The 26352-nt window shown below is 44.1% G+C and overlaps 2 protein-coding genes across 15 annotated transcripts in view; one reads left to right on the forward strand and one right to left on the reverse strand.

Annotated features, from left to right (window-relative positions):
• Positions 1-26352, reverse strand: part of rpl38 (ribosomal protein L38) — a 374880-nt gene that overhangs the window by 190050 nt on the left and 158478 nt on the right. The window contains exon 1 of one of the 9 annotated variants that reach the window (XM_071462786.1): positions 23376-23385. The exons of 7 other annotated variants lie outside the window; for them this stretch is intronic. The gene's annotated coding sequence lies outside the window, so the exon portion shown is untranslated. Of the gene's footprint in view, positions 1-957; positions 968-23375; positions 23386-26352 lie in introns of those variants that run through there. One more of the 9 variants, XM_071462792.1, reaches the window with a different exon arrangement.
• Positions 3356-26352, forward strand: part of sdk2b (sidekick cell adhesion molecule 2b) — a 253404-nt gene continuing 230407 nt past the window's right edge. For 3 of the 6 annotated variants that reach the window (XM_071462772.1, XM_071462775.1, XM_071462773.1), the window contains exon 1: positions 3357-4350. In XM_071462772.1, coding sequence (XP_071318873.1) covers positions 4263-4350 — 88 coding nt within the window. In that variant the 5' untranslated portion in view covers positions 3357-4262. Of the gene's footprint in view, positions 4351-26352 lie in introns of all 6 variants that reach the window. The other 3 variants (XM_071462777.1, XM_071462778.1, XM_071462774.1) reach the window with 2 other exon arrangements.

A 26352-nucleotide genomic window follows, 5' to 3' on the forward strand; every position in this document is an offset into this window, starting at 1 on the left:
CTCTCTTTAAAAAAAAAAAACAAATTCAATGCAATTTAGCTTCCATGCTGTGAATATGACAGCTAAGCACCATGACCTTGGAGGTGCTGCACCAAAGACAGCATTCTTCAAGGCTACCCACTTTAGTTGTTGAGCATACTGAGCCCAGGATATCATTTTTCTATGACTACTACTACTATATTATTCTATGTTACTACAAAACCCAACAGTAATTAAATAGGAAGTTTGTTGGACAACAAGTGGTGCATACATGTATATTCACCTTTACCCTCCAGTATTGCAGAAATTTTATTTTCTGTCTCTTTTCAAACATTAAACCCACTGTTTAATTTTTAATAGTTAAAAACTACAAAAAAAGGAGGTGGAGGTAGAGTAAGTTGCTTACAGCTAACCCTGTTCATACTAATGTTCTTATAAGAAAAAGAAGTAAACTGGCCTAAACCTGTGAATGAACAACGCTGTATAAATATCCTTAGAAATACAGCTGTGTTCAGGTCAGTGTGTTTGTTGACTGGGGTTGTTCATGATGGTCAGCTGAGCTCCACAGGAGACCTGACTCTTTCTCTATCAGACTTAGACTATGACAGATCTTTATTGTAATTGGCCTTGGAGGTAATAAGCAACGCTCATCACCCCATCGGCCTCCCACCAAGCTCCCTTTCCCATTATCCCCCTGCTTGTTCCGATTCATTAAACCTCCAGTGAGATTGGTCAGAGCGGTGGAAGAGAGGATGGAGCATTCATTTTGGTTAAGAAGATCCCTGTTCCTTTGATGCCTCTCCTTAAATGGGCGCTAATTGGCAGAGAAATGTTAATGGTGTGAGAAATGTTTGATAAATAGTGGTGAGCCCTTCATCTAATGACAAGACCTGCATCTTCTCCTCTACTTCAGCTTTTTCATGCCCATACTGCCCCGCAGTAAATTATTATTGAAGGTTAATGCATCCAGCACTACCCTCAAGTTATCATTGGGGTCAGTTGTGCGTCAGTTCATCAGAGTGATGGTTGTGTGTGTGTGTGTGGAGGAGATGAACTTCACAGATCTCTCTGAAGCACTCCCTCAGGTCTGTCTTTCTCTTGGAGTTCTGACCTCTGTCTTTCCTTCTGGGCAGACAATTTGTCTGATATCATTTCCCTTTTGCAGGCTATTGTATGTTTATGTGTATGTGGGTTTTGTGAGCTTATGTTATCTCAGGTAAAATCCTCACAAGCAAACGCAGGTGAAGGTCTGAGTTGTTGATTGGGGCTTTGGTCTGAGCGCATCTCGGATGATTTCAAACACTGATGCCCTTTGTTGTTCAAAGACGCCTCTCCTCCTCTTCTCTCCTCCTCTATGTTGCTCTGCTCAAGGCCTCAGAAGATGCTGGGTGAGTTTTACCTCTGTGTGTCTCTCTTACTTTGTTGATAGAAATGAAGCTGAGAGCTGAATTTTGCTGTCAATACTTCACTTCATGGTATAAAATTCAAGAGTCTGAATGAAAATTGTGCTTTTTGGGAAGGTCTGAACCAGGATTTTGGATAGATAAGAGGTTTTTAGAGGTTGTGGTAACAGTAGTAGGTATAAATATGTTTAAGCCAGCTTTTGGCCAATTTGTTCCAAAATGCGTATGGTTTAAATCACAGCTAATCTTTCTGCAAACCATGACACTGTCTTTTAGGAATCTACATCTTTACCAAATCCAGGCAGCCATTGACTTCCACTCTTTTCTTGTCTGAAAATGTATTAACAGACTCTTTAAACTGATCTGCATACAGAAATCAGTTGAAACCAGTGTCTGCCAGGAACATTGAGAAAAAACACATCCAAATCTGTGTGGCCTGCATTTGAAAATGGACAGCAAAATAAAGTTATTTAAAGAGAGCAAAAAACTTGCACCCACACCGGTATGGTCCTTTGAGGGGAAGTACATGTGTTTTCTCCAATTACTTCCAGATTTCTTTGGCCTCTTTTCTGTCTTCCCTGCTGTACCAAAAATGGCATCCAGTGGTCTGGTTTAGGGTCTTAAATATGGATGCCCTGGGCAAATGTCAGAATAACTTGAAATAATTGCAGTCTGCTGCAGATAACTCTGACTCATTATCACCAGTTGTGTGGTTAATTCTAGGGCCAGAAAGAAAGAGTGTGTCTCGGGCTGAAGTGAATATAGCTTGCAGGAAGCTGCTTTAGCACCTGTGATCACAGTCAGCCATTGCTCAACAACATGATGAGCTAACACCTGGCGGCGTTGGCAGCTGTAGGGGAAGGGTTGGGGGTAGTCGGACGGGAGTGGTGGGGCACACAAACAAATGGTTTTGCTGTTTGTTTGTGTGCAGAAAGCTGCGGCTCAAAATACTGTGTCCAGGGATTTTCTAAATTATCCTCTTGCTGAGTTCAGTCACAGTAAGTACTATGAAAAACCATAATCGGGCCCCCGAGGAGCCCTGGGGGTGGCCAAGGAAGCACTCTGTCTTGGTTTTCCTGATGTTAACTCTCTTATTATTAACTTCTGCTCAAGGTATCACATTTTTTGGATCAGGGGGAGGAAAGCCAACAGGAGTCTGAAAGTCATGCTGAGAAACAACAGAGGCTATTACCATGGTGCATTATTTCCTGGCTGCCCTGTGGTGGCTTAGATGGGACTCACCATTCGCAAAAACATTACAAACATTAAGCACTCCTGCTTTCTCCTGGCAAGCCACTGTCATTTCCAAGACAGGAACATTTGCTCAGTCATGCTCTCTCATTCTCTCCCTCGGCCTCTACTTTCCTGATACTGTCATTTTGGAAACGGCATTTGCTCAGTCACTCTCTAACCCCCCTCCCCACCCCCCTCCTTTTTTCGTTCTCTCTCTCTTTTCCGTCTGTCCTCCACTCAGTCATTCTCACCCTCTCCTCCTCCTGGTCCTCCTTTTTCTCCTACACAGGCAGATAAGAGGCAGCAGTTTCAGTCCTGGCTGTGTAAAGACTTCAGCATTTTTCCTATTCATCTCATGCAATCCCCAAACAGTATGGGGATTTACACTCCACAGCCTCACCTAAAAAAAAAAAAGCTGTGGAGTGTGTCATTCCTGAAAGTATTAAAATGCAGCCAAAATATAACCCCCCCTCTAATGATGCTATGGGGGATAGAAGGTCAATGAACCCAGACACATTATAAATCTCTCCAGGAATATCACGATTTCTCCTCGGGCTCCCTAATCACCCAACTCTCTCCAAACCCCGGCAAAAACAAGCAGAACACGTGTTCCTTAAATCATTTTAACAAAGGCCTATATTCATTCCACCTTTTTGTGATGTGGAAAGCAATGAAAGCCTCTCCTGAAAATCCTCTGCTCGGCGGTGCTGTCACGGGGAGTGCGGTTCCGCGCTCGGCCGCTTGGTGGCGACCTGCGCTGCGCCGCCAGCGCATCACCGCCTCATGTTTCCTCATAAAGAACCCGGGACTCGTCCTCATCCGACGCACACGGCAGCCGGGCTCTCCTCCGCGGCAGGCACCACTGCATGCAAGTTCCTCCCTTCCCGTCGCCCTCATGCTCTGCTCTCCGAGCTGCTGAACTTCCCCTCAGAGCTCCCGTCAAACTGAGCCGCCGACCTTGACAGAGCGCTGTGGGCAGGAACTTTACTGGGGGAGGCGTGTGTGTGTGTATATGTGTGTGTGTGTGTGTGTGTTTGCGCTCCGGATCCGGCGCTTCTCTCCAAAGAGGATTCGAGGAAAAGTCTGTTCGCTCCTTTGGGGAGGGGGGAAACTGGGACCGGTCGGGCAGAGGGGGCTGCGGACAGACCGGGGGGCTGAAGTTTCAGAAGAACAACACAGCATCTCAAGGACGCGAGAAGTGTGGATGAAGAAGTAGGAGCCGCCGCTCCGCCTCACACAGGTGCAGCGGGAACGGACCGGATTGGGACTTAACCTGGATTCATCCGCCTGAGTTCCGCTCAGTATTTCAAAGAAACCAACTCGGGCTGCTTCGACACTTGGAGGAAAGCACCTCGCTGGCGTGTGGAACTAGCGAATCTGAGTAGTAAAACAAACAGACTCTTGTTGGTGGCGACGGGCTGCAGCAGCGGCTCCTTTCCTCTGGCTCTTCTTCAGTTTGCGCTCTGAGCTCGGTGCGCTGCGCCCGGCTCGGGTGGCTCTGGTGGCAGGTTCCCGCACACAGACACGCACAGACACGACGGGAGGGCAGACAACAGCAGAACCGACACCGGAACAAGGGACACAGCGGCGTCAAGCCTCAGGGCTCACCGGGCACTTGTTGTTGTCCACTCCGCACGGGTTGGGACCATGTTGGAGGACTCCTGGAGCAGATCGATGTGGCGCGCCACATGGATTTTATTTTTCTCCTTACTCATCCACTCCACGGGAGCTCAAGGTAAGAGAGAGGGACACCGGCTCGGCACGGCGCCGGGGAGTCATCACACAGGCCCGGTGGCTCCTCTGCCATGCTGAATGTTTATGTGGGAGCGTTTCCGTTACTCTGCCTGTTTGCACGAAGCCCCTATAGTTTCCTCACTAGGCTTCACATCACACACACGTTGGCATTCTCTTGCAACTGTTCCCCCCCTTATTAAACATGTCAGTGAGACTTCCCCGCACCTGAACTTTATTAAGTTGATCCTTGACCCCCCCCCGGGCAGCCTGCAGTGGGGATATAGCCTGCGGGATGAACTTGTGCCTGCTCAGGTCTGAATTCACTGAATCACGAAGAGCCGGTGTTTTCTCTCCAGCTGTGACGGCGTTTAGGAGCCGTTTGAACACATGCAATGCACGACTCATTAGAAGCCCAGCTGTTAAAAAAAAAAATGTTGATCAGTAAATAGTAATTAATTAATCAACCCTCTCCCTCGGAAATGAAACTTCGCGCCACACATGAACAGATGCTTCTGTGAGAATCTCTCGCAGCTCGTTTCCCCTGAGCCAGAGCCAAGTGGGGCAGTTTGGAGGGACCGACGAGTCTGTCCCTGGTGCCCCGCAGAGAGTCCACTCCGACCTCAGGCCTTCTTCCTTTTTTACATTTTTACCCATCCTCCATGTTCCCCGGAGGATATTACTTTTTGTGTGATATTTATTCAGTCTTTCAAAGTGATGCAGTCATTTAATGACAGCTTGTTTTCTAAGAGGAAAAAGCCAGTTGCTTTGGGAAATGAATGTCTGTGGAGGACATGTGGTCGGAAAAGACAAAGTACATAACTGTCACTTTGATTCAAACATTTTTATCATACTTTTAGACCAGAGTGAGGTCTTCAGGCTTAGTGTTCCCAGGGGGTCTTCAGCAAAGTGGCACTTAATTGCTACTTCTATTGAAGCAAGGCAATGGAAAATAATGGCATAAAGGTGAACTTGCTTGAAGGCTGTGATCTCCTCTCTGCAGCCTTCAGGCCTTTATCATAGGGGGGCGGGGTGTAAAGTGTGTCTCCAACATCAGAAGTTTGCAAACCTCTAAATCAGGCATATCGGCAGTGCATCCATGTGTATGAATATTTTGGGTGGCACTGACTTTTGCATGACGACGTGTGTGGTACAAAGAGGAACACCTGCCTCTGCTGCACCCTCTCCACTCAGGTCATTGGGATTCAGGTATTGCTGCCACAGTAAGGAGGGAGTATTACCTCTCAAGATAGACTCTAAGCCCTTGGTGGTGCTCACTCAATAATACAATGTAGAGAAGATGAAAAAAACAAACAAGGCAGATATCCATCATTCATGAGGGCATATCCTAGTGCCTGACATTTACAGGAGATTGATAACTCCAGTGTCCTGGGGATTAAGAATCCTGACATTGTTGCTCCCAGTATCCCTCCCTCCTGCCTGTATATGAATCTGGAAGCTTGGTCCCAGTCCTGTCCCTTTCCCCCTGCATGCTTATTTAACCAACCAAGTTAAATAAGAACACAGTATTTGCAGCAGTGGCCTGGGGAGAAAGCTATGTCTGTTTTTTTGGGATGTGCATGGGTGCATAAAGTAATATGCATGCATGTGACTGTGTGGAAGTTGGAGGAAGCCGGCTGCCAGTCGCTCCCGCTCTCTTTCTGCTCTGTCCATCCAGCAGTGGCCGTCAGATTTCATTACGTAGTTGCTCCTGGGTCAGAAAATGTAGGATTTAATTGGACTCTCTTCAGACCGTTCGGAGAGCAGCTCGTTGAAAGTGACCCCGGTGTGGGCTGCTCTCTTTCCGTCCGATGATTAAAGAACATGATGAGGCGAGTAGCATGCCTCTGGATGGACATGTCAGCCACTGCTTGCCACATTTTAATGACCAGTCTACTGAAACTGCTTTTTAACGACAGGAGAACGGCCTTCATCAGACCAAAGTGCTGTGAAGTCTTGCTTTAGGGCTTGCTAGGCCGAGAGGGTATTTTGTATATTGTCATTCATCATTTTGCTCAGCAGGGAAGAAGATCAACTTCCAACGTTAATAAATACACTTTTACTGAAATAAAAACGACACTTGATCTGTCAGTAGGTTTTGATGTTCTTACCTAAAATTGTGAAGCATTCTGCATTTTGAACAAAGGCGCTAAGCCCCCGCGGCTCAAAAACTCACATATACACACACACTCTTCCTTGAATCATATAAAAAAAAAAACCAAAAAAAAAAAAACCAGGGCAATCCTCCCAACTCATCCTGGATATTTAGTTTAAAGTGACAGTTATAGGAGCTGTCTGTCCTGTCCCACTGTTCACTTCCATTCACTTACTGAGGTCATGGTGAGACAATGCTGAGCTTGCCTGCTGCTTGTGTCATTTCCAACACGTCTATGTTGGAGCTTGGAGCAGCGGGAAGGGAAGGACTCTATTGGAATGTCATGTTTGGCGTACATACTGTACGTCTACATCACTCAACGTCTGCAGATTAGCCTGACTGGCTGCGGCTCAACTTTGGGAGCTTTAGAGGGAGTCGAGGACTTCGTTCTGTCACAGGCGCGGCACATGGCACACAGCACACAGATTAGCACCCAGGAAGACGACATTGTGTTTGTGTGTGTGTGTGTGTGTGTGTGTGTGTGTGTGTGTGTGTGCGTGCGTGCAGGCATATGTACGGTGTGTTTGTATATACTTGAGACCTTGAGAAGCCACTCCCATGGAGGGAGAACACAGACAGCAGATGTCTGAAGCACTGTATTTAGATGAAGAGGCATTTTTAAAATCAAGATTACTGCATTATTGATCTTTTTCTTTTCTTATCCTTCAAAGCCACCTTTGGTTTCTGCCGTGAGTCAGTCTTTTATTAGGCTGCAAGCACGAGTGTTCTTTTTAGGATTATTTTAAATTGACATGATGGATTTGAGCAGAGCTGAAGTGAAGTAAACCATAGAAAGAGAACTGATTGAGACTGGAGTTTGAGTGATTCGTGGAGACAGTGGGGTTCAGAGAATATCTGTAGACTACAAATGCCCTGATTTGTCACTCATCTTAATTGACAGACTGGGGATCTCGGTTTCCTTGTAGCAGCTGTGCTCTGTGAAACGATTTGCAAAATCAAAACAAAAAAAAAAAAACAAAAAAAAAAACAAAACAAAATGGAGGCTGTTCAAGATCCCTGCAGCCAGCACTTTGGTAAAAGGTCACAACATATCGCTTTTAGCATTCAGGGCTGGCGAGAAAACTCATGGTCAAAGTCCAGTGATAGATTTCTCAGAGGGATGTCTAGAGTTTCACTGTGTTATGTTCAATAAAACAAAACCTCCCACCCAAGGTCTCTAGTAGTGGCAATCCAGGAGAGAAGCGTAAGTGAAAGACTTTTGGTTTTTTCTCTGTGGAAAGCACTTCCAGATCTCTACAGAGTGGGCCTGACTTTATTGATCCGGGCCCGGTTCCCCAATAGGAGTTGATTGAAGAGGTCGAGTGTTTCAAAGTGGGAAATTTCTACACACATGCTCTGAAAAAATAAAATGAGAGCATGATAATGGATTACAGATTAAAATACTGCATAGAAAACCCACAATACACACAGTACGCTGGTCGAGAGTAAGTACAAGAAAGTAGTGTGCTCTCATTAGAGAAAGAAGACACTGACAGACCTTCAGAAACATTCTCATTTCAATACACAATATTCATGCACATCAGCTGACACATTCCTTATATATGCCCTTGAACTACGCCGCTGTAATATGTTCTGTGTTTAGCACAGCTGTGGCCAAAAGCGAACCCTCAGGTTGATTGGAAGGAATCTAACACCCCCTCACCAGTGGATCTTTTACCTATTAATGGCCATAAACAGCTCAGCACTTTTCACACTTCTTCTCCTGGATACACAGACCAGCCTCCCACAACACAGTAACAGAACTGTACAGTACACTCATTATTGTCAATACCCTGCCTGTTACTGTAGGTATGCCCTATTATTATTCTGACAGCTGTGTTAAAAGCCGCCCCCGAAAAACCCCTGGAAAGAACTTAACGTGTGCATCACTTATTGTGGATAGCTCCACACTCCTTTGTTCATTATTAATATGAGTATATGTGACTAAGAGAAGCCACATCTTTAAAGCTTCAGCCTCTTCAGTCAGGGCCCTCTGTGTCCTCATTCTGACTGTGTCAAGACACTCTAGACTCGTGCGGAGCCGTGTAAATGTGCGAGGAGGGAAGCATAGGGATGTGTGAATATGTGTCAAGCATCTTTGTCTCGAGTGTTGTCAAGGTTTAATCTACACTGCACCATCCATGCCAAAGTCAGCCTGATTTCCTGCATTTATTATGCTGCTTGACAGTATCCAAGTCCTTTGATTGTACTTGTAATCCCCCATATTTAAGCTACCAAAAAGACACTTTGTTGGAATGCCTGTAATTCTGCTGTAATCAAAGCTACCTGATGTGCACTCATTTCAAGTGTAAACAGGCAAACACGCAAACTTCACTGATGATGTCTTAAATGAGCGGTCTTGGCAGAAGAGCTCGTGGCTGTGGTCCTGGTGCCAGAGCATGGCAGACTGACAGTAGCCCTGCGTGGAAAAACACAGGCTGAACGTCGTGGTTCTACAGTTTACCCCGTGATCGTTGTGACAAAGGATAAAACTGTTGCACCGAGTTGTAAAATCCTGAGTATTATAAACCACTGTGCAGTTTGTCACTGTCTGAAAATCTGTGAAATTCATGGCTCTGTCACTTGTCTTCCTGGATATCTGTTCATATCTCACCTGTATCTGAATCCCCCCCCCCCCCCCCCCCCCCACCTGCACAGCTCCTTGTGTTTTTTTTTTAATTTATTTATTTTTTTTATGTTGTGCTAATTTCAGTCTGAATACACATAAAGGAGTTAGCGGTACATGCTAACACCTTGCCAGTGCTGGTACTGCACTAGGCTGTCTGTTTAATGTACCGACAGGGAGATTATATTCTCATAGCTACTGTATATGATTCCTGGTCTACACAAACCAAAAAGAAACTAACTTGCCTCCATACTGTGAACAACGCAATGCATCGATACAAACAAACACTTGCTCTAATTTGCTTAAATGCTACCGTTTCGAGGATACACATGACTTTGGATTTTGTGGGTCTAAAACTGAAAAATCCCACTCTGGCTTTAAGACGTTATTGCAGCAGGAGAAGATAAGGTCAGCCTAACTTGGGGTGAGATGACATAAAAATGGTGCCACCAGCAACGGCTTGCTCCTCAGAGGCTGCCTCTTAGGTGACAATGGCGGGGCATAATCAATGCCATTTCACAGCTATCTATTCAGTCACTGCAATTTCCAGATCCAAATTCCCTCATTGGCATGCCAGCCACTTTTCTTTTTTTCCTCTCTCATTTCACGGAATACATTTGAAGAACTTTAATCCTAAAATTTCAGCCAGTCCTGCTCTTTGAAATGCCAGTTATGTAATGCCAAAAGATGACTATTGGATTGAAAAGAGGGCAAAAAAAAAACGATTTAGGATTGTACAATTTCTTCTCTCTTCTAAGCGTTGTGCAGCACAGACAGTTTGACCAGAACAAGCACTGTTGGGCTGAGGCGAATATGTAGCAGCCTTATTCACAAAATAGTCTCTTTTTAAGCCCCTGTCATCTTGCCTGCTGTCTGGAACATGGCACAAAGGAGTCTGGTTAGTGTTTGCCAGGGCTGTCCTATTTATCTTTGCATGGTTATTAATTTGGGTACTGTCCACACTGCTGGGTGGACTGGGAAATGGGGCCACTCAGGCCTACTGGGAATTGTCACTATGCACTGACACACACAAGGACCTGTGGGACTGTAAACAATTGGAGTTCTTGTCAATAAAAACAGAGGGTCCACTTGTCTCCCTTTAGGCTTTAGTAGTGACGGGCTGATTATCATTGTTCAGCTTTATACCCCCCCCCATTCCTAATTGGGGCTCTGACTGAAGTGGATTAAACTGCTATTGTTGACTCTTTTTATTTTCCCTCTGACATAATTTTAAACAATTCCTTTGATCATTCTGCAGAGGACTAGAGCGAGCTGGATTACTTGCTCAGGAATTATCTGTGGCTTGCTGTGTCTTGTGTGTTTATGTACAGAATGTTACACATTCATGGAGGTGGTTTGAGGAATATATTTGTAAAGGCAAAAACCTTTTTTTATTTACAGGTGGTAGTATTTATTGTTTGATGTACAGTAAGGAGAGCACTGATGGCTTACATGTGTATTGTACAGGGTTCAGTAGGAGCACTACAGTGTTTTTCTTTTGAAGCTACTGCTCCTTTCAGTCTGCTCTGTGTGAGTTGTTACAGTCAAGCTTTGGCCAGAGCAAGGTTTTTGTGCTGCGAGTGGATTGAAGGATTTATAGCAGGGCTATTCCACCTTGTTTTAATATCTCTGTGGTAAAAGCGTATCCTGTGTTTCCCTATTTGCTGAGCCAAGCCAACCCACGGTTCTGCACTCTTCACAGCCTCCCAAATTAGCATCTGGAGGCCTTCTGCACTTTAACACCACACTGTTGCCTGATAGCGAGCATGATCTGCTGCAGCACGTGTCCTTCAAAGTGAGCTCCAATATGACCTCTAAAAAAATAAATAATAATAAGCCAAGAGGTGCGGCTGTGATTATGGACTTGAACTTTTCCCTCGCTCTTTAAGAGGGCCATTATGCATGCGGGGGCGACAGGCAGGAGGAGAGCTGCAGTCGAGGCTTGTTTACCAGCATCATCCCTGTCAGGCTTGATGGAAATGAGCTTGGACCTTAGAGTGACACTAGCTTCAGGAGCCCCCCCCCCCCAAAAAAAAAAAAAGAAAAACTCGACTCACTCATGCAAATCCTTGTTTATAATAGAAAAGCAGTCAGATTGGCTGGGGGCTTGGGAAGCCACCTCTGAACCCTGTAATTGCCTTTCCTCGGGGGAGGTGTTTTGTGTGAGTGCATGTGTCTGCAGGTGAACTGTGAATTTGTGTGCATACATAAGTGGGTGTGTGCAGTGTGTACAAGTGGTGGCCGGTCTAAGCCCACAGGGCAGCGAGCAGTCCTTCAGCAATTGTCATGTCCCTGACATGCTACCACACATGGGGGGTTCCCTTGGGGCCGTAATGACTTCCCTGCAGTGCTGGATGAACAAAAGCATGGAGGGGGGAAAAAATCTGCAACTCTGGTTCATGGGATTCATGAAGGGGCATTTAATTGAAAAAGCCCAGAGCCATATATTTTGTGAATGAAAATGGATTCAGCCTAAACTGCTCCTCTTTTTTGCATACTTTGGCACCACTGGCATGATTCTCTCTTGAAGAAGCCAGATGACAAGCAGATCAATGTAATGGCCGAGATAGGGATGGTAGAAGGCCTGATCGATTCTGACAATCACGGCATCTTTAACAGACATCTCATCAAAGGCCCATTCCCGTTTTCGCCATCCCATTACCCATCTATCCAGCACTTGGATCCGCTGCCTATTTACCCATCCCATGCAGGAATAATGGGGCCTTCACCCCCAGTTGGATTAATCAGCCATAACCATATGCTACCGTGTGCAATTACGCTGCAATTCTGACCAAGGGAAACAGCTGTTGCCATTTGAAAGGGTGGAATAAGATTGTAATTGCCTTAACTTTGATTTGTGGGGTGCTTTGATTTGATGAGAGAACACATTTTTATGCTTTACATAATAATAACACGGAATGAAGAGAACTATTAAAACATGGGACTTTTTCCGCTTCCAGCTTCCAGATGCATTCAGAGGATAACCTTGCTGTTATGAGCTATTACTCGCACGTTACAGAAGGAATGAGTATGTTTATTCATTTGGGTTTTAATGGGCTTTCTATTTTCGGAGGCTATGTCTTAGATTCAATCGTCTAATGACATTTGAATATGTTTATGCATGGCGGCGCCTCAGCGTTTCGATACAGGAAGCTGTCTCTCTAATCCCCCAGGTAAGGCAGTCGCATTAAAAGTGACTGTCTGCCGAGATCGTTTGCACAGCACCATCCTGTACCTACAGTATCCTGTACCTTTTATCTGCCAGCCTCCGTGTTTACACACTCTTTATCAGGTGGCTGCATTCGGTGACAGACCCTGCCTACTGTCCAAAGCATAGTGATGTGATGCAGTCACCCAAGAATCCTAATATTACACTCAACAGGACATTTTCTGCCCCAGACTTTTGTCATGTTGACGTGCAGCTAATGTCAGATGAGCAGTACTGGTTGATTCCAGCAGACTGACTATAGAGTGTGATAGTCAGTACAAATACCTGAAGGACTTGTCTTGTTGTGTTCAACTTCAAATGCATCTTGTTTCCGAGAACTAGAAAACCTGCCGTTGAAAGGCAGGAGCACAGAGTGTGCTGGGTGTTTTTTTTTAAATTATTTTTTATATCTCAGATCTCAAACTTTTCTCTGGTACAAGCAAATCATGGAGAAAAGAATTCATGTAGTCCTGTTCTAGGGTTTAGATGCACCATTCGCTGGACCCTGTGAAGATATCAGCACATCGATCTTCTGCAAAACCCAGTGATCGAATTCACGGGGGAGGGGGGGTGCACTTGATCATCAAGAAAACTAAATGAAATGCCGTATGACACTAAAGTTTCCCCATAGTGGAAGCGACCATGTTGAATACTGTGAGGAGAACCCCGTGTGGATCTCCCAATTTTCCAGCCCCATTTTTCCACTTGTCAGTAGAGAAGACAGCACATGAATTTTTCATATGACTGACAATTACTGGTTTTCTTTTTCTGGAGATTTTACAGAAGGATATAGTAAATGATGCATACCTTCCTCTGCAGTTGTGAGACATTCGATATTTTTTGTGCAATTAGCCGAAGAATGAACTTAGCACTGACTGAGAGCTGCGACCGGCAGAATGTAATGATGAGACGTCTCCTCATTGAATCAACTGTGCAGGCTAATATTTCCTCCTCTCTTAACAATACTATCAATGACTGCTCCCTGGCACCACTTTGAAAAGTGTACTCATTTAAATTTCTGAAGCATGTTCTTATTTTTCTTTGTTTGTCCTTGTTTGATGCTCAGGGACCAGTCTCAGGAGATTTGAGGAATGGCTCCCTCAACAAAAAACATCTGACATCTCCGAAAAACAAAAAAAAACAAACAAAAAAGTTCTTTGCTGGTATTTGTGCATTGATCATAGACGTGTATGATATTGCTTTTGAAGATTTCCTTTTGACTCCTGCCAAACACCATGTAAACAGCAAGCATTGTTCAAATGTTTTTTTTTTCTTTTTCTCTTCTTAGCAGATGTATTTCACAAACATCGTCTAATGTGAGGAGGGAGAGTGAAGCGCAGAGAGGGAGTGAGGCGGAAAGAAAGGAAAAGAAGGTGATAGCAGCATCACCCAGTTAACTGCATGCTAAACAGTGGCTTGACTTGAAACTTTTAGAAACGTTTGACATTGGAGACTGTCAAGCTCCCAATCTCCATCACCACATCCAGCCCCCCGCACTTAGGCGCTGACAGCAGCAGCTGCTAATTGAAATGCCTGTTTCATCTATGACTCTGAAAGGTGGAACAACCTTTCCACTTTGGCCTGTTCTCACACCTCCTCTTCACACTTTACACCTGAACAATTTCAAAAAATGTAGATTTGATCGAGTAACATCTCGATTATCATTTGCTTGGATACACTTCACACTCGACCGAGCCCCTTAACACTCCGAACACCCGACTTAATAGGAATGACCCAATGATAATGGAAGGCGACTGAGCGAGATGGATGTTTGGACGCTGGGCGTTGACCTGCAGCGTTACTTGCACTTGACCTCGGGCACACTTACGGGAAGCTACACTAGCACCCAGCACACAAACATTTATGTCCCCTATATTGTGATTGCATTAGTCACACAGGGATGATCGCTCGAGAGTTTTGAGCCGAGCAGTCAGGAAGTGGTCCATCCATCTTGATTTGTCAATAGGTACAATTTTAATTACACCTGAGTGCTGTCAGCCTGCCAAGCTGGGCGGGGAGTATTGATTCACTCCGGCTAATTGATTAATTGCTGTGTTCAAGGGGGCAGTTTTCCCTACACCCCCCACATCTCTTATTTTGTCAGACTCTTCATTTTCTCTTTTCTCTTTTCATTTTCCGGGTGGATTGTGTTTACCCAGTGTTAAGAGTTCACCTGCAGGGAGGGTAGTGTTGCGTGGAGTAAGTGTGGAGTAAGCTTGTAAAGACGTCCCACCGTATTTTACTCCAGTAGGAGAGTGGCATATTAAGGAGGCAAGGATTGTTACTGTAGAGCAATAGGTAACGAATGAGTACAGGGCAGGCGGTGCAGTACATCACTGCAGCCATTATGTGACAGTCAAAGGGGGGGGCGAGAGATTTGGAGGCACAGCCGCCAGAGACCTTTTACTCAAAACCGTAGCTTAAATTTGTGCAGCTGTTTTTCAGAACTGCTCAGCTGTCTGGTGAAACGGGGCTCCTACAATTTTTTTTTTTTTTTTTTTAAACGCCATTTTAGAAGACAATATACACCAGTGATCAAAGGAGTGTGGACAGCCCGCTGGATTGGCCAGCACCACTGCCTTCTCTAAATCTTCCTTCCTTCCTGGCAGAAGTCTTTAAACCTCTCATGAAATGACAGAACTCTGGAGCTGCTGTGTATCACAGCCAACCAGGCGGCCCACCTCCCCGGCTTGAGTCTACATGAAAGGGTCCCACTTAAAAGGCTAATTTTACTATTGTCTGTCATTAAACCCTTAGAGAATTGGTAGAAGTTTATAAACAGAAAATGGTTTAATGTTGTTTGACACCATAAAGGAACAATTGAGTTTTGATTTTACAGCAGTTTAAACGCTGTGTAATTTTATTTGGGACAAGTGTAAAAGATTTGATGATTTTGGTCAAATAAGCTAAAGAAAAGCTGCTGGTAAAGTTGTGTCAAGTTAAACTCCCCGGAGACTCCAGTTACTGACTGCAATGGTATGTCCAAAGCCATATTGGAAATTCCAGCTTGGGTTTTTAAATATTTATACCCAGTGTGTGGGTTATGTTTAAATGAAGAGGTTAATGAGTGTTTTGACAGTGTTTGTTTCTTGTGGTCAACGGGAGGTTTGTGTAGTTAAAGCAGACGTGATGACTAATGGAGACTCACTGGTGATGTGTGTGGAAATAACAGATGGTCATCTGGGGTTTATATTGTGCAATATATCAGAAAGATGACACGCAATGTCACGAACAAGTATCACAAACTAAAAGTAGCTGGTTCTCTTCACCTTGAGCTACAAGTGAATTTCAGTGTGGACTAAAATCCTTAATTTAATTGGTTTGTATCTTAGCACCCGTGATTGTTTTTTTCATATTCTGCCAGAAATCCCAGCATGCATAGCTGGAGGAGCGTCTCTGAAACAAGTGGGTTGATTCCCTGCATGACGTGGTTTAATGTTTTAGATTTAAACTTTCTGATCTGTTCTCTTCGGCATTTCAAACAATACGTTTTGGATTTTGTGAGTATGACGCGCAGACCGTTAGTCATGTAGTTAATTTACACTTTAATGGAGTCTTGTACTCAAAAGGTAACAAAAGAGCATTAGTAACTGGTGATGTTTTATAGCAGATGGAGAGTGAGTGTGGAGTCATAGTTGGGAGTGACTGACTCATGGTGAACAACCTGGGGGGGGGGGGGGGGGGGGGATTCATAGACGTGTTTTCCTGGAGTGAAGAGCAGAGGTGGAATTATCACTTGTGACATTATGCAGGTAATTTCTCGGAAGTCGGAGGTAAAAACGTCATCTGTACAACAGAGGCCGAGACACGTTAGATGAGTTCAGCCCCGGTTGGCTCGGCGGCTGTAAAACAGAGTGAAAGATGTGGTGAGGAGGTGTTTTTCAGTGTCTGCTACACTGAGGAAAAGGTTTCCAATGATGGCCAATTGCTTCCTTTTGTCCCTTCTGCGAGCTGCAGAATACAACACAACCTACGCACAGGTTCGCCATCCCTCTGTACCTCACAGTTCTCACTCACACACACACACACACACACACACACACACACACACACACACACAGTCATGTGCGCAAACATACACTGCTTCATGAAAAATGGCATTTTATGCTGCAGGGCTTATTCGTGTAAACACTATCTGAAAAAACAAACAATTGCACACACACACACACACACACACAAAGGCTGAGTGCTTCATGCTTAAAACTCCCCTCACACATGTATGAACACACACACACCACACACACACTCCCCTCCATGGAGCTGAGCAGCACAGACAAGCAGCACTGTTTCATTCCCCATCTGTTTCTTTCTGCTCCTGTGGGATCCAGGAAATGATTGTATGAGGATGTAGCGGTCTTTACAGACCATGAAAAAAGGCGCACACTTACAGGGGCAGAAGAAAAAGAAAATAGAGGAACACAGAAAAAGCTGTTGAGCTGCTTCGTTCAGTCGTCAGTAAAGCTGAAAGTGTGTAACTCGGGCTGCCTGGTGTGACACTTTTTTCATTTGATTGTGTTTTGTAAGCCCTAAATGAACACTCTGACATTCTGGGAAATATATTTATGTTTTTTTGCCATTTTACCCACAGACAGATGAGAAGATTGATATCACACACACAGGGTTGGGTTTGTTATATAAATGTCCTACATAGAAAAGGTGCTGTCTTCTGAAATATCTGTGATATTTTTATATTTTATATATTTAATAGAAGTGAATAATTTATGATCTGTTACAAAGGGAGACAAACTGTGAGGTGGAAATGATTCAGCTAAATGCACTAAGTATGAGGAATCTGTAATTGATAGGCTATGATACATTATTGCATGAGTTAAAGTGAGACTGTGTGACATTTGAAAGAGGAAATAGGATATTCTTTCTTTTACAAATCCATCCATTAGCTCTACTGCTTATCCTTTGAGGGTCACAAGCGGGTGCAGCTAGTCCCGGCTGACATAGGGCAAGAGGTGGGGTACACGACTGTACAACCATGAGTGTTTCTTCAGTTTCATGCATAGGCTCCTTAATCCACATTTCTCATAAATATGACTTGGTCAGTATTAAAGGTCAGAAAAATTGGAATCCAGGCCTGAAAAACTTGATAACAACATCCTTAGTGTTAATAAGTGAACTTTAAAGATGCTAATGAGCAAATTTTACCTTTAGATAGAGCTAGGCTAGCTGTTTCTCCCCGAATCTAGTTTTTATGCGAAGCTAAGATAATTGTAAACGTCAAACAAAGACCTATGAAACAGAAGAGAAAAAGTTCTTAAGTGTTTCAAGTTTAAGCTTCCACTTTCCACCTAATCCTCGTGTTTGAACCATAAAACCAAAAGTGACACACACAAACGAAAACAGCCACGACCTGTCAGCGTTTCCTGTCAGCGTTAAAAGCACTTTAAGGCTCTATTTTAACTGCCCAAGGTTACCACCAAAATGGCAGCAGATCAACGCCGTGCGTCACACAGACACTATTCTCAGCTCAAAGTCCGAGACACACTTCCCCACCGAAATACCAACAACCTGCTTTGTGCTGTGTCGTTTGAGTGTTCACGCCTCCCCTCCCATGTATGCACCCTGCACCCTGCACCCTGCACTTGGCACCAAAATACCACACAGATGCACAAAGTGGATTTCAGGGTTCAGTGAAAACATACAATTTTTGTCCATAAACACATTTGTGAAAATTAATTAGAAATTATTCTACAGCTTTTTTCGGTCTAACACTGTAACTGCACACAACTATTACTCTGTCATATTAGATTATTATACATTTACTTCACGAAGCTCCCTCCGTCCTTCAGCTGGTGTCGGCTGAGAAATTCACTGCCTGAGCTAACTTGCTCCTTCACACCTTGTCATATTTTTTATTATTACATGCGTTAATAGGCAACATTAAGACGCAGCATGTAAATAAAACAGCTTGGTCTGTTAGAGAGGCTAATTTTTGCCTCTGCTCCCCTAAACACGTCCCGGACCTACCGAGACGAGATCAGCGCTGATCTTCCAATCTTAGTCTGGCAAACAAACCTATTGGAGTGTTTCTTTAGGATGACTTCGCAGAAGGGTTTATTTATTTTCTGAGTACAAATATTCTTTATCTGCAAATATTCTTTATCTGCTCTACTTCAAACATAGCTGCTGGTAACCTTGGATATCATTTTATGCTAGAGCGCCGCTGGTGCTGTGCTATACCACCTCATGGTGCATTCAGTAGACTTTGTGCACATTTAGATGCAGTTTCCTCGTCAGATAGTTCCTCACAACTGTCATTCCTCGGCCTCTGCAGCTGCCGTCTTGCCCTTCAGGTCCACACAGGCCTTGATCCTTTGACCCACAAAGCCTTGTCAGATCCTCCAAAATAGATCTTCACCCACGATCCGTCACGACCGGTGGAGTCAGACGTGCTTGCTAGGCCAGAAGACACCATCACGTCAAAAGATATGGCGGTTTGCTGCGATGATAGCAACTGCCAAACACAAACAGGCTGTTAGATGTCATACTAACAGAGCTCTTATGGAACTCCTCCGTTTTGCACCATTCTCTCCTTGACGGACTGACCCCCCCCCCGCCCCGTGTTATCACTGCAAGAGGAGGTTTTGAAATTTGATTGACAGGCGTGATCAGAAACTACCTCTCTGTCTGTCATGTGAGAAGGCAGATGTGGGAGGAGGCGCAGGGTTAATGCTGGCAGCTAGCAGCTGGACTGACAGACCAGACAGACATGCTGTATTTGTCTCCGGCTGCTCTGAGAGACAATCTGTCGGACCGCGGCGGCGTCTCGGGTCAAATCCAGTTCTGTTGTTCAGCCAGGGCTTGAGGAGCAGCTGTGACAGTGGTGGGCTGTCAACTGTCCGCTGCCTCCTCCGCAGGTACAAAAAGAATGACTTTGTTTTTTTTTCCCTGCCCAAAGGTTTCACTCTCTCATCCCTCTTTCTTGTTTTTTAATGGGGGTTGGCAATTCTGCCTTTCTCATTCTTCCTGGCCGTCTTTCTTGTTCTCTTACTGCTCTGCTCGGTTTCTATCTTTGCAACAGGCTTTGAGGGATGAGGAGGGAAAGAGGGAAGATCAAAGGAAGCCCACACACTCTGCCCTCCAATATCATTAGGCTATCTCTGATGGCATTATTAGAGCTTCTGTCATGCAGGCGTGTGATTTATTTCTTTATTTTCTGTATGTATGTTTTTTTTTCTTTTTAAATCCTGATTGTGAGCCTTCAACCTGCATCTCTCTTGTTTGCGCACACGTCTGCACGTACACGTAGCCGGTGCGTGCCTGACCTCGCCCTCCTCTGGCACGGGGCCTGGTGCTGCCCTTGGGCCGCCCTGCCATCAGCCCTTCCATATTGAGCAAGACGTCCAAGCTCCCCTCCAGCGCGGTGCATGAGGGAGCTGCCCTCTGTTTGATGTCACTTCTCTTTTGCTCTGATCTTCCTCCACCAAAGCCTCACACCAGCACAGCTATACACAGTAGCTCAGATAATGGAAGAAGTGCTAAAAAAACCAAACATCTGGAGCGTGCAGGAGCAGAGGGTCTCAAACCACCTGCTGAATCAAAGCTTAGCTCTGCTGCCATTTCTGCACCACTGAAAGGACAAGGTTGGTGCTATTTGATCTTATAATCAACAAATCTCATTAAAGGCCAGAATTAACAGCAGCAATAACCAGACTATATTAAAACACATATAAGAGACATACTGTTTACTGTGCCACATTTACGCGACATGCTGTATTCCTTCCAGATCCCCTGACCTCATGCTCTCCAGAGACTTAAATTACAAATACATAGTAGATAATAATAATAAAAACTTAATGCCAATGCTTTGACATTGAATCAGTTCAGGAGGCTTTTAGCTCATAAGAACCATCTGTTTGCTTATACATGTTTGTTTGTTTGTTTGTGTAGCAGGTTACAATGCATGTGCATAATGCATGCCCAACATCTTCTTTTCCTTTTCATGTGACTTCAGCATATTTTATAGAATATGTGCACTTGATATATTTATTGTAGAGTATAGAATTCTCTCTGTACCTTTTGCATAATGCATAATGGCAACCCATATGAAATATTTTCTTTGCTGTTATAGAATCCCATTCTCTTTTTTTTTTTTATTTTACTCTTGAGCAAATCTAAGCATTTAGAATATTCAGATATGAGCTGCAGATAAAGACGTATGAAGCATTTTCAGGTGGCTTCTCCATTTGAAATATGTGATGGGGAGACTTGCAGATGTCATGTTTCAATACCTTGATCCTTGATTGAGTCTTCACTCCTGCTCACACAAAGCAGAGTGTGTTGGGTGTTGGAGGAAGAGAGTAAGTTGGGAGATGGAGTAGAAGCCATTTAAGGCAAACAGACTGTGGGCGTCAGTGGGGCCGTTAGTTCACACCTAAATGTTTAAATTGCTACTGGAGGTCCATTTTGCCGGAAACTGAAGGTCCCTGCTGTGTATTTCCTTTCCTTTTAATTCTTCATACATCGTCAGTTCTATTGCTCATTTGGACTTGTGTGCAATTTCTCCTGTGTGTGTGTGTGTGTGTGTGTGTGTGTGCGCGCGCATGTGTGTCTGTGATGCACATTTGCTGCAACCCTGCAAATACCATATAACTGGACTGTGTGAGAAGGGGCGAAGAAGCATGCAAGATGGAGGGATTGAAAGATTGAGCGAGACAGGGGGAAGAGGGAGGGGGCAGAGAGACTGAGCCTGCACAGTTACTGAATCCATAAAGGATGAAAAGGGCCTTGGCAGGAGTCTTAAGGGGCTAATAAAATAAAGTTCTCTCAGATTAGTTAGCTAATAGAGCTGTAACATAGTGTTGCGTCTTAATGCTGAGGGGAACACGGCCTCCTGTGTGCTGGCTGTGATATGGGGGGAGTGATGAGGCAGCAGAGGGTGGGTGGGCGAGTGGGCTTGTGTGGGTGGGTGGTGGGGGGTTCGGCACTAACGGAGCACCTGCTGTGAAAAGCCCTCCGGGTCTGATTATTCAGTCAGGGGTGAGCAAGGAGACAAGGAGAGGAGAGGGAGTCTACCTGGCATGAAATTACTCTCCCAGCAGCTTTAGTACTTAACTGTATGAGATCAATGCACAGGCTGTAGTAGCCACATGTGTTTCGGTAAGCTCAAGGAAATTAGTGCTTTCTGCGGATGTAGGATTTCTGCTCTACTCTTGGGGCTCATATTGTCTGGATGGCAAGTTAAGGAGCAACACTTAGACTATCATGTGGTCATGTCTACAACAATGTTTTGACTGACTGAACTGTAGCAGTGGCCTACTCTGCATCGACTGTTGCAGTTTCCAAACTCAACGAGCAATTCTTAAAATTTGGTGCAATTACGATCATCCACAACCTTTTCATGTAAGTAAATGTTTGTTTTGCTGTTATATTGTGATTAAAATTAACTTGTTAGCACAAGATAACAGAAGCTAACATGGTCATCAGGTATGCCAACAACAAAGTGAACACAAGCACTGACTTTACAGTCATTTTAGTAAGCTTTGCTAGTGCAGCATAGCCAGGGGTATATAGCATAGCAACAGCTGTTTACTTACCAGTCTAGAAGAAATGTTACGAATATCAAACTTGATTTCTCTACTTGCTTATGAGCTGTCTTAAGCGGTGGAAAACAACACTCATGTTAACTCTCAAGTCTTTTCTTCTACTGAAGTTAGCAAGCTAACCAGCCAGCCCTGGTTTGTCTCATCACTTTCCAATAGCCACGCACTGTAGCCTCCAATCTGCCCTGAAGAACTAGCACTGTTCAGAGCGCATATTATAACATCTTGTCTTGTATACGCAAAAATGGCAGAAGCTCTTGTCAATTGCCACCACCCGCTCCTGGAAAGAAACCTCGTCCAGCAGCTGGCTCCAAGGTAAAGCTAAAGAGAAGTGAGATATTGTGGTGGTAATGAATACATGGTAATTATCAGCAGACCGGTTATGAGGAGTGGTAGATTTGTGTCAGTTTTCTTTGTCTTTGTCTCCAATGAAAATGAAGCAGAAAAAATCTCACAGGCTATTCAATCCACTATCACTCATGTCGTCTTGCAGGCTGTCTGGTAGTCACATAAATGGCCAACGTTCTTTTGAACTGTGGTCCAGAAAGCCACGATTAACTCTGTGTGTGGGTGCACGAGTGCAGCTTTCTGCTGCATTGAATGAGTAACATCTTTCCAGATGACAGGACATCCACTGCCTTTCTTTTGACATCTTCTCTTCAAGACAGGAGTGACCATGCCTCACAGTCTATCTCCCTCTGTCAGTGCTTATCAGAGTGAGGTTTAGTGACAACTGTCGACTATATACAGAATGGAACGAGGGAGTGAGCTGGGAAGTTATTCATCCACATGCATGGTCATAAGTGAAGATGAATAGGACATACAGTATGTGCATCCTTCGAAAGATGACTGAACCCCTGTTTTTTCCTCCGGAGTGGCCTGATAGCCTAATGGTTAGGGCGCTTACCACATCGACTCAAAAATCCCTTGAGTGGTGAGTCCCCAGTTCAACTCCTGGCCAGCGAGACCATTTTCTGGTCTGTCTTAACTATCACTATCTAATAAAGGCCTAAAATGCCCAAGAAAGAAAAAAACCCAACATCTTCCAAATGTCTTGCCAACGCCGTCTTGACATATAAAATACTGACATTCCAGTTGTGAGCAAAACCCAACATTCACAATGCCAGTTGGCCAACGTTGGGTTTTGACATCAATTTTCATTTAGAACCCAAAATTAAATGTCGGTCCAACATTACAGTCCAACATGCTGAAGAAGACTGCGGCTCTTTGTTGACAATATCCCTGGACACTAAGAGTAACTGTAGGAGTGAATATACCATTGTGAGGTGGCCTACCTCTTGAGATAAGAGAGAAAAACAGGGAAAGGATGAGAGAAAAACAGAGGGATATGAAGTTCTCTCAAGTAACTGAAGTGGGCAGAAGCAAAGTGTAGAGATGAGCAAAAGGAGGAACCTTGTCTCTAATAACAGTGTGAGTAGCTTCCTCAATGCTGCTATTATCATGGGAATTGTTAATGAGAGGCCTCTCAGAGTGGAGACTGATTGAGTGCGTCATCTTTTATCATTCTCCTCTCACCCCCCGCCTTATGGCTCCCTGCCCCCTTTAGTCTGATTCCACTCTTTTTTTCTGATTGTGTTCTTTTTTCAGCTCGTGTAAAATGGAGCTAGTTCTCCTGTGCAATAAAGGGTCCATGTGTGTTCCTGTGCATAGCGATGGGTTTGCGTGTCTAGGTGTGCACCATGTGCGCGTGCATGTCCTTTGCATGTTGATGCACATAATGTGTGGGCGTGGACGTGTGTGCACGGAATGCAGTGCACATCTTTGTACTTCTGTGGTTATGGGGATGCGTACACATTTCCTAACCTCTAACCATACATCGAGCAAAAATGCACCAACACTGAAGTGTGTATATATATATATATATATAATTTCTGTGATCAGGCAGGTCCTTGTCCCTCTCATTAGACCCTATTGTAATGCAGGCATTTGGAAATAGCAGCCCATGGCCTTTAAGCCTTCAAATGAATGTTGACATTTTCCCTCATTGTGATGTGAATTTTTGGGCATATTTCACAAATCTGTACAGAAAAAAGAAAGAAATTAAATTTAAAACCCACTTACTTACTGATCTACACTCTTTGATTGTTGTGTCTGAGCTGGAAACCAAATTAATCCATCAAACAGATAATGTAGTTAAGTCTAGGTGTATTACAGGGGCTAGAGGTCTCAGCTGGACTACTGCAAAAGCCATAATTGGGACTAAGGACGAAGTTGACATCATCCAAACACTATTTTCGGAATTTAAAAACATGATGATGATGATGACAAATGGCAGATATTAAAACAAACAGGTCTGTATCTTCACTGTAACTGTCAAACTGCCTCAGCCTCCCAAGGAACACTTCTATAAATGGACTTTAAAAAAAAATGGTCCTGAGCATAACTGCCAGCCCCTGATCCTCTAAGAGGGACAGGTACCTGAGAGGCACTCTAATGAATGGGATCTCCTGGCTAAAACAGTAGCAGTTGTTTTATGTGCTGCATTGGAGGGGACACACACACACACACACACACACACACACACACACACACACACAGTATATGAGCAAAGTGGAACAGCAGCAATTTCAGCTCCACGTTCAAATCACTCTGTGATCACTGCACTCCAGGCCACTCCAGGTTTTCTATTTTCCACTTCCCAATCACTCTGTGTGTTCACGGTGAGCAACAGGAAAGCCCGCTCTACTTCACTTCATAGCAAATATGATAAATGCTGCCCTTTAGTTGAATTATACAAGGCATGGCATAGAAATTCCATTGGAAGATGTGAATAGAGGTGAGCAGACACAGATTCACCCCGAGGCATCGAAGACGTGTCGGGCTCGGGCTTGAAAATGTTTTAACTTAAGCGAAGAAATTTGCCGTTATCGCCGCTTTCTTAATGCACAGAGACAGTTGCAAAAAGAGAGGGCCTGGAGGAAAATAAGTATTACCACCTGTATTACCAAAAGCAGCTCTCACTTCTTACTTTTATTTGAAGAACTCGGGACTAACAGACTGAGTTGACTAAATAAACTGCAACAAAAACCCAGAGGATAAAGAAATCAGCAAATTCCTTTAATATTATACAGATTCATTCTCTGATGAAGCACTACAACAATATACTGTGAAAAGCAGAGTTTGATAATGTCACTAAATTTATTGCTGAACTGCAGAGAAATATTTCTATGGAAATATTAATTTAGTTTTGGACATTATTATGCCTTTATCATAGGCAGTAGAGAGATGACAGGACACGAGAGAGAGAGTACAGCCCATGGGATCAAGTCATTATTTCCCTGATGATATAAATTAGGAGATATACAGTAGCGAAGTGCATCCCAGAAACAGAAACACACACTGTTAAATGTATTCCCTGTGCTGTTCTGCGATATTACGGCCCACAATGTGACAAATAAAATCCCCCAAACTCCTGAAATCTGTGTCAATGACATCTTTTCTGCCTAATGAATTCAGTGAGCAAGTACATTCCCAAGACATTCTTTTTGTCCCTATATTTAACTAATTCTTTATCTGAGAGAAGGAGAGCGTCAGAGTCTTACTGTAGCGGATTACTTGGCGCCTGATTTGGAACTCTTAAGCTGTTTTGTGCTTTTCAAAATGAAATTAATTGAGAGAGCGAATTGGTGTTCAGTAATAGTCACTGTATTTAGTCACATGTTTTTAATTTATCCCTTCTGGTTTATTCTGGGGACCACTTGTTTGCACGTGTTGCCTCTCTGGACTTCGATCTCTGCCATTTAGCAGTGCTGGAGCTCGACCACAAACGGAGGGAGTTAAAGTCGGGTGCCATTAATAAAGACTAAAGCTACGGGCCGGTGCTGTAGCTGATGCTGTAATGATTAATGGGGACCGGGCTTTAGCCTCAGTGGTGGTATCTCTGTTGAATTAGGCTCTGATTATGTCTGGCTGGGTCATATATGACTAATGGCTCCTGGGCCTAATTCATCCTTCCTTGAGCTAGGCCCTGTGGAATAACCACTGAGTGTAACTATCTGTATTTGATCTGACATCTATTACGAGAACCTGCATGCATTTTGTACTTTATTTGTCTGTATTTACATGAATTTCCACAACAAATATGCCCCCCCCCCTGTAATGTTATTGCCCTGATGATGGCTCTTTAGCCCCGTGGGGGATCCCCATTACACCATAATTAAGATTTCACCATTAAAATGTGGGATTTCTGTGGCGCCTTCTTAACTACAATATATTTCCCCTTCCCTAAGGGCTTTTTTTTCCATTAGGACTTCATGAAATGGATTTTTGTTTACTCATTATTATTTGGTTTTCATAGCTGGATTGTAATTTGTTAGCTTTAGTAGGAGGAAAGAGGCCAGAGCTGTTGGTATGGTGCTACATAGGGGATTATAGTCATGTCCTCTGCCCTCAAAGACAGGCTCAGCAAATTGATTTATGAAGGGAAATGTAGTGCACAGGAA

Source organism: Trachinotus anak, unplaced genomic scaffold, assembly GCF_046630095.1.
Source record: "Trachinotus anak isolate AG129_WGS33_773 ecotype Australia unplaced genomic scaffold, CSIRO_AGI_Tana_v1 ptg000025l, whole genome shotgun sequence".
Lineage (NCBI taxonomy): Eukaryota > Metazoa > Chordata > Actinopteri > Carangiformes > Carangidae > Trachinotus > Trachinotus anak.